The sequence below is a fragment of the Hemiscyllium ocellatum genome, chromosome 12 (genome assembly GCF_020745735.1).
Source record: "Hemiscyllium ocellatum isolate sHemOce1 chromosome 12, sHemOce1.pat.X.cur, whole genome shotgun sequence".
Lineage (NCBI taxonomy): Eukaryota > Metazoa > Chordata > Chondrichthyes > Orectolobiformes > Hemiscylliidae > Hemiscyllium > Hemiscyllium ocellatum.
The window spans coordinates 10,894,384-10,907,716 of record NC_083412.1 but is presented as its reverse complement, the minus strand read 5'-3'; the positions used below and the strand labels follow the sequence as shown (position 1 = coordinate 10,907,716).

The 13,333-nt window shown below is 47.0% G+C and overlaps 2 protein-coding genes across 2 annotated transcripts in view; one reads left to right on the top strand and one right to left on the bottom strand.

The window, feature by feature from the left end:
• phex (phosphate regulating endopeptidase homolog, X-linked) overlaps positions 1-11,904 on the top strand; it is a 116,691-nt gene extending 104,787 nt beyond the window's left edge. The window contains exons 18-22 of the mRNA XM_060833308.1: positions 3,545-3,675; positions 5,264-5,329; positions 6,423-6,527; positions 8,486-8,562; positions 8,785-11,904. Of these exons, the coding sequence (XP_060689291.1) occupies positions 3,545-3,675; positions 5,264-5,329; positions 6,423-6,527; positions 8,486-8,562; positions 8,785-8,887 (482 nt within the window). The 3' untranslated portion in view covers positions 8,888-11,904. The remainder of the gene's footprint in view (positions 1-3,544; positions 3,676-5,263; positions 5,330-6,422; positions 6,528-8,485; positions 8,563-8,784) is intronic.
• LOC132820931 (cullin-4A-like) overlaps positions 11,820-13,333 on the bottom strand; it is a 62,916-nt gene continuing 61,402 nt past the window's right edge. The window contains exon 20 of the mRNA XM_060833306.1: positions 11,820-13,208. Coding sequence (XP_060689289.1) covers positions 13,113-13,208 — 96 coding nt within the window. The 3' untranslated portion in view covers positions 11,820-13,112. The remainder of the gene's footprint in view (positions 13,209-13,333) is intronic.

The following is a 13,333-nucleotide window of genomic DNA, read 5'->3' as shown; positions in this document are numbered from 1 at the left end:
ACCATTCAGGATTGAGATAGAGAAGACGTTCTTCATTGAGAGTGGAGTTCCGTCCCTCAGAAAGATGTTGGGGGCAGTTCATTAGATATATTCAAGAGGGAGCTGGGTGTGACCCTTGCGGCTAAAGGGATCAAGGGGGGTTTGGGGGAGGGCGGGAATGGGATACTGAGATTGCATGATCAGCCATGAGTGTACTAAATGGTGGTACAGGCTCGAAGGGCTGAATGGCCTACTCCTGCACCGATTGTCAATGTTTCTGTGGTTGGTCTGCGGTTCAACTCCATATGCTTGCGTTGGCCCATATCCCTTTGCTTAACAAAAAAAATTATCCATTTCAGATGAACAACTGACCCAGCATCCACTGCCATTTGTGAAAGAGAGTTCCAAACCTCTCCCACCCTTTGTGTGTAGGAATTCTCCCCAGCATTTCTCCTGATTGTCAGACTATGCCTCCTAGTTCTAGAAACCAGTGGAAATAGTTTGTCTTTATCAACACTGTCCTTTCCTGTTAAGATTGAACATAGAACAGTACGGCACAGTGCAGGCCCTTCGGCCCACGATGTTGTGCCAAGTATTTATCTTAATCTAAGACCAACCTAACCTGCACACCCCTCAATTTACTGCCATCCAAGTGCCTATCCAGCAATCGCTTAAATGTCCCTAATGTCTTTGTCTCTACTACCACTGCTGGCAGTGCGTTCCAAACACGCACCACTCTCTGTGTAAAGGACCTACCTCTGACACCTCCCCTATACCTTCCTCCAATCACCTTAAAATGATGACCCCTCATGACGGCCATTTCTGTCCTGGGGAAATATCTCTGGTATCTACTCTATCTATGCCTCTCATTACCTTGTACACCTCTATCATCTCTCTTCCTCCTTCTCTCCACTGAGAAAAGCTCACTCAACCTCTCTTCATAAAACAAGCCCTCCAATCCAGGCAGCATCCTGGTAAATCTCCTCTGCACCCTCACTAAAGCATCTGCATGCTTCCTATAATGAGGTGATCAGAACTGGACACAATATGCCAAGTGTGGTCTAACCAGGGTTTTATAGAGCTGCAGAAAAACCTTGCAGCTCTTAAACTCAATGCTACAACCTCGAAAGCTGTGCCAGATGTTTGTTTCCTGAACCTTGAGTAAGCTTCCTTCTTCCTCTTGATGAGATCTTGAAGATTTCGATCAGGTCACCCCTTCACCTTCCAAATTTTAGAGAAAACAGGCTTTATTATTTACTCTCTCCTTGTGACTTAACCCTTGAAGTCCAGGTGTCATTCCGGTAAACTGACATTGTAATCCCTGACTTGGCAAATTCAGAGAGCAGTTAGGAGTCAACTACATTGAGTTAGGTCTGACCTTATGTGTAGGACAGCAGGTTTCCTTCCTTAAAGGAGATTCGTGAACCAGAAATTTTCTGACAACTGATAATGATTTCATTGTCACCATCAATTGAGGTGAAATAGGAATTCCCGGTTGATTGATTAATGAATTGAATTTAAATTCAGTCGGCTGTTGTGGTGAGATTTGAATCCATGTTGTTAGAGCATTAGCCTGGGACACTGCGTTACTCAGTCAGTGACAGGACCATGATGCACTGTCGCCCCCTCTACAGGGAGGTTGTATAGATTAGATTCCCTACAGTGTGGAAACAGGCCCTTCGGCCCAACAAGTCCACACCGACTCTCTGGAGAATAATCCAGCCAGAGCCATTTCCCTCTGACAAATGTACCTAACACTACGGGCAATTTAGCCTGGCCAATTCACCTGACCTGCACATCTTTGGACTCTGGGAGGAAACCCGGAGCAAACCCACGCAGACGCGGTGAGAATGTGCAAACTCCACACAGACAGTCACCCGAAGCTGGAATTGAACCTGGGACCCTGGTGCTGTGAGGCAGCAGTGCTAACCACTGAGCCACCGTGCCACCCAAGTTCTTACCACTGCCTACTGCACCTTTTGCACATATGTCCATATCTTAGCTCATCTCAGATGATTTATTTACTGAGAAGGTGAGTGGAACACTTCCTGCCTTGTTAGCATGTGGAGTAATGGGGAGCATTGTAGAAACATGGGCATTCGGATCTGGAGTAGACCATTCAGCCCTTTTGAGCTTGCTGTGCCATCTAACGTGATCATGGCTGATCCATCAACTCAGTTCCTGAGTCTGCTTTCCCCCCCCCTACCCTTTGATCCCACCTTGCAGTTCACTGTGGGGGCTGGTACAATTACAACACTTAAAAGGCATCTGGATGGGTACATGAATGGGAAAGATTCAGAGGAGTATGGGCCAAATGCTGGCAAATGGGACCAGGTCGGATTGTCTGGTCAGTGCAGACAAATTCAACCGAAGGGTCTGTTTCCGTGCTGTATGACTCTGGTTGCCCTATTATAGGAAAGATGTGGCTGCTTTGGAGAGGGTTCAGAGGAGGTTTACCAGGATACTGCCTGGACTGGAGGGCTTATCTTATGAGGAGAGGTTGACTGAGCTCGGACCTTTTTCATTGGAGAAAAGGAGGAGGAGAGGGGACCTAATTGAGGTAAACAAGATAATGAGAGGCATAGATAGAGTCGATAGCCAGAGACTATTTCCCAGGGCAGAAATAACTAACACGAGGGGTCATAGTTTTAAGCTGGTTGGAGGAAAGTATAGAGGGGATGTCAGAGGCGGGTTCTTTACACAGAGAATTGTGAGAGCATGGAATGCGTTGCCAGCAGCAGTTGTGGAGGCCGGGTCATTGGGGACATTTAAGAGACTCCTGGACATGCATATGGTCACAGAAATTTGAGGGTGCTTACATGAGGATCAGTGGTCGGCACAACATCGTGGGCTGAAGGGCCTGTTCTGTGCTGTACTGTTCTATGTTCTGTGTTCTAAAACTGCTCACAATAACTCCAAATATGGTACATGGTCCCATTACAAAACTCAATCCTCTTGACGACTCAATGCTGCCACATTGTAATTTGCAGTTTTCAGGTCACTGATTGGTTGGGCCCCAGGTCTGGTTTTTTCCCTTTGAGTGTTTGAGTGAATCCTTTCAGTATCTCTGAATGGAGCTTTTCTGCTTTTAAGACAGAGTTGGAGACATCAACCTCACAGGAGGAGGGGAGAGGATTGATGCAGCCAAATGCTGGGGCTTTCCTCCTTCTCTATTTGCATTTCCCTCCCTGGGCCTGTTACACTGAAACCTGACTAATCAAAGGGAAGCTTCAGTGCCGAGCTGTCCAATCCCACAGCAAGCTGAGACCCAAAGACAGAACCCTCTCTCAGTTAGTTTCCACTTTGTTTTCTGAGCTGCAAACAACTCCCCTGTATACTCTCCCGTTTGAAGTGATGTCTTATTATTTTTAGTCTCTTGCAACAACTTTCAAGTCCTCTCCAAGCAACTAACTATAGAGGAGAAGAGGACAAAATATCAGGGCAGTAACTGAAGCAGACCAGCGACACTCTGCATCAAGGGAGATAGGGCCATTGACATGTTATGCGATACTTAAGTTATGAAAATGCAGTTTTTCTTGTTTTCCATTTTCTTCTATTTTTCTAGGTCGAAAATATGACAAAAATGGAAATCTACACCAGTGGTGGAGCAATGCATCCATTTCAAATTTCAATGACAAAACAGAGTGTATGATTAAACAGTACGATGAGTATTACTGGCCAACAGCTGGCTTGCAGGTACTTCTGAGGCACTGGGAGGATTACGGCTGAGTTCCAGGCACTATGGGAGGGTTAACGATGCCTCCCGGTCACTATAGCAGGGTTAAAGGTGTGTCCCAGTCACTGTGGGAGGGTTTACAGGTGTGTCCTGGTCACTATGGGAGGGTTAACGGTGTGTCCCGGTCACTATGGGAGGGTTAACGGTGTGTCCCGGTCACTATGAAAGGGTTAATAGTGTGTCCCGGTCACTATGGGAGGGTTAATGGTGTGTCCCGGTCACTATAGGAGGGTTAAAGGTATGTCCTGGTCACTATGGGAGGGTTTATGGTGTGTCCCGGTCACTATGGGAGGATTTACAGTGTGTCCCGGTCACTATGGGAGGGTTAACGGTGTGTCCTGGTCACTATAGCAGGGTTAACGGTATGTCCCGGTCACTATGGGAGGGTTAACGGTGTGTCCCGGTCACTATGGGAGGGTTTACAGGTGTGTCCCGGTCACTATGGGAGGATTTACAGTGTGTCCCGGTCACTATGGGAGGGTTAACGGTGTGTCCTGGTCACTATAGGAGGGTTAACAGTATGTCCCGGTCACTATGGGAGGGTTAACGGTGTGTCCCGGTCACTATGGGAGGGTTTACAGGTGTGTCCCGGTCACTATGGGAGGGTTAACGGTGTGTCCTGGTCACTATAGCAGGGTTAACGGTATGTCCCGGTCACTATGGGAGGGTTAACAGTGTGTCCTGGTCGCTAAGGAGGGTTAACGGTGTGTCCCGATCACTATGGGAGGGTTAACGGTGTGTCCCGGTCACTATGAAAGGGTTAATAGTGTGTCCTGGTCACTATGGGAGGGTTTATGGTGTGTCCCGGTCACTATAGGAGGGTTAATGGTGTGTCCCGGTCACTATCGGAGGGTTAACGGTGTGTCCCGGTCACTATGAAAGGGTTAATTGTGTGTCCCGGTCACTATGGGAGGGTTTATGGTGTGTCCCGGTCACTATAGGAGGGTTAATGGTGTGTCCCGGTCACTATCGGAGGGTTAATGGTGTGTCCCGGTCACTATGGGAGGGTTAACGGTGTATCCCGGTCAGTATGGGAGGGTTAAAGGTGTGTCCCGGTCACTATGGGAGGGTTAATAGTGTGTCCCGATCACTATGGGAGGGTTTATGGTGTGTCCCGGTCACTATGGGAGGGTTAATGGTGTGTCCCGGTCACTATCGGAGGGTTAATGGTGTGTCCCGGTCACTATAGGAGGGTTAACGGTGTATCCCGGTCAGTATGGGAGGGTTAAAGGTGTGTCCCGGTCACTATGGGAGGGTTAACGGTGTGTCCTGGTCACTGTGGGAGGGTTATGGGTGTGTAATGGACACTGTGGGAGGATTACGGGTGTGTCCCAGGCACTTTGGGATGGATACGGGTGTGTAATGGGCACTATGGGAGGGTTATAGTCCCAGTCCCTCGTGCTCCTGAACACAGGGATACTCGAGTGCCCTCTGAAATGGCCCACCAAGCCTCTCTGTGGAAGGATAGGCAAAAAAATAATGGGGCCTCCCCAGAAATAATGTGGTCATCTATAAATATGGTCGAATAAATAATCTTGTGTCCTGTAGGTAAATGGACAGAGAACTCTGGGAGAGAACATTGCTGACAACGCTGGGCTACGCCAGGCTTTCAGGGTAGGCTAACACCATCAATATATTTGCACTGGGAACTGGCTTGGTCTTGTCCTTCTTGAACAAATGGTTTTGTCAGCCCAACAGTGCGGTGAATTGTGGGAGTGCAGTGCAGCTGAGTCAGGAAACCCTGTCCCCACCACCAACCTAGGGCAAAACTGTCTTTGGAGTCGACTTTAAGAGATATCAAACAGAAAATAGCCCTTGGCCCGCTCCCGTATCTGACGCATTGTTATTCCATCTTAAGGGGTTAAAAAAGAGCACGAGAGGCTCCAGGACAGGACAAGCTGGTGGGTGAACTGGATCAGTCTTCCCACTGAGATGTCTACCATTTACTGTGACCAGGCTACAGCACCTAAACTTCAATCTTTTTAATGGTCAAATGGTCACAAGACAGAAGGAGGCAACTCTGCCCATCATTTCTGTGCTTGTGCTCTGCTCGAGCTCTCAACTAATTGTGACCAAAGTGAACTGATCAGGACTGGTCAGGATGCAGGCTGTACCCAAATGACACCACCAACAACACACAGAATCCCATCAAGAGGCCATTTAGCCCACCCGAGTCCATACTGACTCCTGAAGAGCATTCCACCTGTCCCCCTCCATAACCCTGCATTTCCCATGGCTCATCCACCTTGTCTGCACATCCCTGAACACTGTGTGCAATTTAGCACGGCCTGCCTACCTAATGTTTGGACTGTGGGAGGAAACCCCCACACACACGGGGAGAATGTGCAAACTCCCCACCTTCACCTGAGGGTGGAATCGAACCTGGCTCCTTGGTGCGGTGGTTAGCCCTGCTGCCTCAATGAGCCACCGTGCTGCCTCTGCCCTGCATCTAGTCTCTATCCGCCAAGGGGTTGTGATTGTCCACCTGAAGGCTGGATATTCTCCTGTGAGTAGCCTGGAGCGAGCCCTCATGTACTAGTCAGAAAGTACTTGAGTGCAATTGTCCCTCCAAATTTAACCGAAAAGAGGAGCTTAAATCAGCAATAAACAAGAGAGTAAGGTGATGAAAATGTGCAGAGTGTTTGTTGCATAACGATGTTCGCAAAACTTTAATGATGAAGCATGTTACCCCCTCTGCTACCCCCAGGCGTATAGGAAATGGATAAGAGAGGAGAAAGGAAACAAGGAGGAGCCACTATTGCCAGGTCTCCCGCTCAGCAACAACCAGCTCTTCTTTTTAAGTTATGCTCACGTGAGTCACTCTTTGTGTAGCTGCTAAATTCCTCATCAATGTTTTCACAATTACTGTGCGTTTGCTTAGGTCAGCGGAGTAAAACGGTGGATTGTGTTGGCTGTGGTCAGGGCTGAGGAAGTGACTGTTTGGCCAGGCAGTAGGTGACACCTCTGCCTCCAAGCCTGAGGCTCTGGCTTTGATTCCCATCCTTGAGGGCCAAGGGAATTGTGTTCTTAATGTGGCCAAACAGGTTGAGAATCAAATGTAAATCCTCCAAACATGCACTGATGGTGGCAGGCAGGAACACTGGCATGTGAATATTGACCATCAGGGCACATTCAGAGAGCACTGTGATGGCCACCCCCTTGGGCAGCACTGCATTTTGGATGCTCCCCTGTTTGAATGTATTTAAGGCTGGGATGGGTAGCTATTTGGTAAAAACAATGACTGCAGATGCTAGAAACCAGAGTCTAGATCAGATCTGGAGGAGCACAGCAGGTCAGGCAGCATCTGAGGAGCAGGAAAATCGACGTTTCAGGCAAAAGCCCTTCATCAGGAATACAGGGAGGGAGCCTGCAGAGTGGAGAGATAAATGAGAGGAGGGTGGAGGTGGGGAGAAAGTAGCATAGAGTAGCATACTGTTGCATACAGTAGGTGAGTGGGAGTGTGGATGAAGGTGATAGGTCAGAGAGGAGGGTAGAGTGGATAGGTGGGAAAGAAGACCAGTAGGACAAGTCATGGGGACAGCGCTGAGCTGGAAGTTTGGAACTAGGGTGAGGTGGGGAAAGGGGAAATAAGGAAACTGGTGAAGTCCACATTGATGCCCTGGGGTTGAAGTGTTCTGAGGCGGAAGATGAGGGGTTCTTCCTCCAGGTGTCGGGTGGTGAGGGAGCGGCGGTGAAGGAGGCCCAGGACCTCCATGTCCTCGGCAGAGTGGGAGAGGGAGTTGAAATGTTGGGCCACAGGGCGGTGTGGTTGATTGGTGCGGGTGTCCCGGTGGTGTTCCCTAAAGCGCTCTGCTAGGAGGCACCCAGTCTCCCCAATGTAGAGGAGACCGCATCGGGAGCAACGGATACAATAAATGATAGTGGTGGATGTGCAGGTAAAACTTTGATGGATGTGGAAGGCTCCTTTAGGGCCTTGGATGGAGGTGAGGGAGGAGGTGTGGGCGCAGGTTTTGCAATTCCTGCAGTGGCAGGGGAAAGTGCCAGGATGGGAGGGTGGGTTGTAAGGAGGCATGGACCTGACCAGGTCGTCACGGAGGGAACGGTCTTTGCGGAAGGCGGAAAGGGGTGGAGAGGGAAATATATCCCTGGTGGTGGGGTCTGTTTGGAGGTGGCAGAAATGTCGGCGGATGATTTGGTTTATGCGAAGGTTGGTAGGGTGGAAGGTGAGCACCAAGGGGGCGGGGGGGGTGGGGGGGGGTGGGGTGTTCTCTCCTTGTTACGGTTGGAGGGGTGGGGTCTGAGGGCGGAGGTGCGGGATATTTGGGCTCTTGGGGAATTGAGAGACATGTGGAGTAGGCAGCCAAGGTAAGACTGGAGCCACCATTCAACAGGTTGATCCTCAAAGACTGAGCATGAGAAACTATACCAGGAATAGAACATTCAGAGTGATGGACCTGTGCAAACTGCAGCTACAGACTGCATGGGGAGTTCACTCTATCTGGGGGAATACGCTGGTTGTGTGAGAATGTGATCATTATAGCGACGTATCACTGTTTATAAAGAGATGTCAACCACTGGTTAGGCATCGAGCATGATTCCCAGTCCTCCAGCAGTGAGCCTATGGGATGTGCAGACTTCAGACTTCTCACTCCTGGCATTCAAGGAGCACGAATGTGTGAAACGTATCGGTGATTAGTGCATTGTTCCTCACTCTTGCCCGAATATCAGCTTCTGCTCCTAGATTTTCCCTTGGTATGCTTCTCCCCTTTCAGGTGAGGGTAATACTCATTCTGCTGATCTTCTTTCTAGGTTCGATGTAACGCCTATCGACCAGCAGCAGCGAGGAATAAAATTCTGAATGGCGCTCACAGTCCCTCTGAGTTCAGGTACAATTGTGTCTCGAAAAAACATGCTTATAAAGTTAAAGTGGCTGCTTTAATAATTTGCTAAATTGAAAACATGAACGTGGCCGAACAAAGCGAGCGACCGAAGTAGTTAAAGGCACAGGAGTGTGAAATGTACCATTATCACTGCCAGTTACAGCAGAACCACTCCCCTCTGGGTTCACATCAGTGTCTGCAAGATCAATTCATTTGTTTTCCTTTCAGGGTCATGGGGTCAATGAGTAACTTTGAAGAATTCAGCAAAGCTTATAGCTGTCCCACAACATCAGCTATGAATCGCGGAGAGAAATCTTGCCGAGTGTGGTAGGGACTGCTCGGGCGTTGCTTACATCACCCTAACTTTGGCTTCACATCTTGCTTGTTAAAACAGCCGACCTAAAGAAGTGGGCACCAACTCTGTGTTCAGTCAGATTCATAATTTTGGTTTATTTACATTGGAACCCACTTTGGCCAACCCTCTGTTCCTTGCTAGCGCCAGCCTCCCATTTTTATTGCTTTCCAGGGGTTTGGAAAACAGCCGATTTTTTTTTCAAAGCTTGAACTGACTCAGACTAGTTGCAGCTCATCAGCGAGCCTCTCACCACCATCATTTGCCTTTCAATGGTGTGACCATCAAGGAACCTCCCCCCCTGACAACTGAGCATCCTGACCCAAACCTGAACTGGAGCAGCTCTATAAATGGTGACTACAAACAAAGGTCAAAGGCTGGGAATTCTGTAACAAACAACTTCCCTCCTGTCTATGATACAAGTCCAGAATGGATCGGTGTACTCCCAACTTGATTTTAGTGCCAACAACGTCAGAAACCCACTTGACTGACACCCTTAAACAACCCTCTGCCACCAGTGTACCGTCTACAAGATGCACTCCAGAAATTCACCATGGTTCTTTCAACAGGACCTGCAGAACCCTGACCTCTACCACACCGAGAAGAACAAGAGCAGATGGATGAGAACACCACTATTTGCAAGTTCCTCTCCAGCCACAACGCACCCTGACTTGGAAATAGAGCATAGAACAGTCCAGGCCCTTCGGCCCACAATGTTGGGCCGAGTATTTATCTTCGGCTGAGAACAGCCTAACCTACACACCGATGTCATCATTTGTTCACCGTCTCAGGCAAAATTGTGGATCTTGCTTCTGCAGATCCCTCACCCTAACCACCAAGGATTGCAGTGGCTTGAGATGCCAGCTCACCACCACCTTGGGGGCACAAGGGATGGGTGCAACCCAAGAACAAAGAACAGGTACCAGCAGTGGAGTGCGGTGGCCGTTTCAATCAGCTGAGCTCAGCAGTTATCCATATCCTACACAGACAGGAAGTACCAACAAACACTGATAACCATGCTCACTGAGGTGTCTTGCGCTGAACGAGCAGTATTGCACTCCTTGTGTTCCTCCTCATGAACCTTTCCTTGTGTGTACACCAAAGAGATGAGCATTTCTAACCAGCATTAGAAACAGAGAATGAAGTTCCTTTTAGTCTAACCAGGCCCCATGTGTCACCTGTTGCAATGTAACACCCCGTGGCCCCTGAAATGGAATCACTTTTGAGCTGATGCACTCAGCCAGTCATCATGTGGCTATTTAAAGGCAAACGTAGGGAGGGAGTCATGTTCTGGCCCTGGAATGTGCCTCATCATATTACACAGTCAAGTTTACTTGGCATTGCCTTCTCCATCTCTACAGTATTTCGTATGGCTGGCTAATAACCACGGCCACTGAAACAGACATTGGGAACAGAACAGTTAAACATTTTGGCCCTAATAGTATGGGTATTCTCTTGGGAGTGTTCACTGTCTGTTTGACCAAACGCAATCAGCAGGGTCAATTTTCATAACTCTTAAATGAGCTGTCAAGCCTTGATTGATGAGTACTGACTGGGGAAACATGCAAGTACTGATAGATCTGCCAACAGTTTTGGATTGCTTCACGTGGCAGAAAACAGACTAGCACAGAGAACATCCAAAGCCTCTCAACTATTGTTGCTCAATGGAGTTGATTGGTAATTCTACACAGACTGTACAAAACCCGATTCCAAGCAAGTAGGTCAGGGCTAAGGTAGAAACTGCTCTCCCTCTTGGGTACAAGTTCCTGCCAGGAGGATTAAAGTGCTTTGATATTTCGGCAAGTTATGTAGTTGTTAGCTATGCCTGTTTGTGGTGGATTCCAAAAGGGAAAACAAATCTTTTGTTGAAATGTATAATAAACTGTTTCTATGACCGAGTTAATGAAAACCTATCAAAGTCCCAAAAGTAGTGTTTTTATTCCTCACGTGTACTGGATCATGTAGCATGTTCAGAGATCAGATAAATAATTTCAAAGATATCAAAACAGCTCGTCAATTTACTTCAAATAATTAAAACAGTAAAATCTGTTAGTCTCCTGATTCCCTAAAACGCTGATAAAAATATTCCATGATTCACATGAAAGCCACATGGTAAATGCATACCACCCAGACAAACAGTGTATTCCACTAACAATGCCAGGTCTCAACTGAGCACCACCTGTGACACAGAGCATTTCAATAAAACCGATCACACCTATAGTTTCAGAAAGTCTCAAACATTGGTGAAATGAACACAATGTTTAATGCTTTCTCGCCAAGGCAGTGTTATTCAACAGACTAGCCTCAGGTGAAGCTCCTGTGATATTACAGCACTCAATTTTCATAGTACATTTGGCTGGAATGTTTTCTAACAGGTGTGTTTATATAAATATCTGCCGCCAAGATGCTTCAAATGACAGATTCTTGGTTTTCCTTGAAGCCAGCAATAATGAGAATAACTGAATCGGTGAATTGTCAAGGTTGATGGAGTTGCTCTCTACCCAGACACCACCCCACCCTATCTCCACAACTGTCCAGATCTAATCCTTGTCTCTGTTAGAAATGACTTGGGTGCGAGCTACATATTCACTCCATTATTCTGTAAAACCATTTCATCTTTCTGTCATGTCTATCCTCTGAGCTGCTGTGAAGTCAGTGTCCTCCTGGGGAATTGGGGATTTGGTGGAACAGTCAACAATTCCCTCAGTAGGAGATTGACCCACATTGACCCTCCTGACCCCAGAGGCCTAGCCCTCTGGTCATCTCCTACCTGCCACCTTCAGCAGCAGCTCTCATCCTCAAAACACACTCCCCAGAACAACCAACACAAAAACAGATGAACTACAACTGAAGATAAATGTGTTACAATTATTAAAAAAAAGGTACAAAAAAAAATCACAGGCGACTACTGTTTTATCACTAGAAATATTTCAGATTAAGAAAAATTTATTAGCTAGAAGTTGTATAAATGTTATGCCAATAAAAACACAACACATGGAAGAAAATCATTTGATGTTCAGTTATTGCAAGACAAAGAACCTAATAATTCTTTTTGAATTGAGGAAACCTATTTACAATAATGTAACAAGTTATCATAAAGCCCGGTTTCAGCTGATCATCTCTACCCTCCAACTAATTTGCATCTGAATGATTTACCGTGTGAAAGAATACATAGGAGCACTTCTATATATTGCACAAAGCGTTCATTCAGTTGTTCTTGTATTTACATTCCTGCAAAGTCAAAATTTCAAGCTTTCCTGTGACCTCACTGTGAATCGATCAGTGAGTTATCCAAAACCAGAAACTACTGTGCAACAACTGGTTATGTCTGGCACCTGATGGCAGTGAGTGGAGGTGGCTTTTGTTCATCTACCTGAAGAAAGTGTTACGAGCAGGACTGACTTAAGAGCATTACGTTTTCTCAGTGTAAAAACAACTATTTTCTAGGAAGCTTATTCGGTGGAATAAATGTTTGAAATTAGAGTCTTTGGCACTTCAAGTAAGCTGTCTCCATTTTGAAGAAACATGCTTCAAATCACATAGAAGAAACCTGATATACAAAATTCTACCCTGTAGTGTGGTGTTGGGTTAGTTCCCACAACTGTTCAAAGTTAATGACTTCAGTACTTGGCGTGGGGGTCTCCAACACGATTAGTTACAAAAGCTGGTGTGCATTACAGAGCAGTTTGTGCTCAAGGGAATCTCACATTATGCTTTCTATAGATTAATGGACTCACTTGCTGATATGTGGCCGTAACTTATATATTACTGGGATATAACAGGTACAGACAGATGTTATAATAAATCAGAACTAAGAGCCAAATACAGGAACCAACAGTATGTGAAACCAGATGAATACAGAAAGGAAGCTGTCAGTCCTCAACCACTCGTTGCTGCTTCAAGTGTGTTTAGCTCTGCACGCCTTACACGCTCTTCAGTGAAGAGGTCCTCAGGATGGCAAAGCCGCATGCTACGAGCTGTATGAAAAGGAAAACGCAAGGCTAGCTACCCCCAAAGGGTTGGCCAATGGTTGAAACTCCCAAAACGACCTCATTGGTTTCACGGATGTGAGGGGGGTGGGGGGGCTGGATCTCGTGTTAATAACCAAACTGAATCCAGGAAGAGTGCAGACAGAATCAGTGCTATTGCCGTTTTCTTGGCAATGTCGGAGCGGAGATTCAGCAGTGACAGCCATGGCCTGTACTTATGCCACATAGTGGTACAGGTTGGCATTGTCTTTGTCTCTCTCCATATAGTCCCGGTCAATTAGTGACTCTATTCTTTTCTTCAGGTCTCCTGGCTGAATATTAGGCAAATTGGAGAAAACAGAAACATGTGTGATTAGATTGGACTTCTCATGGTTTAAAGAGTGAGAAAGCACATCAGTCGTACGAATACTATCTGAGCAAACAGGCTTCAATAGCT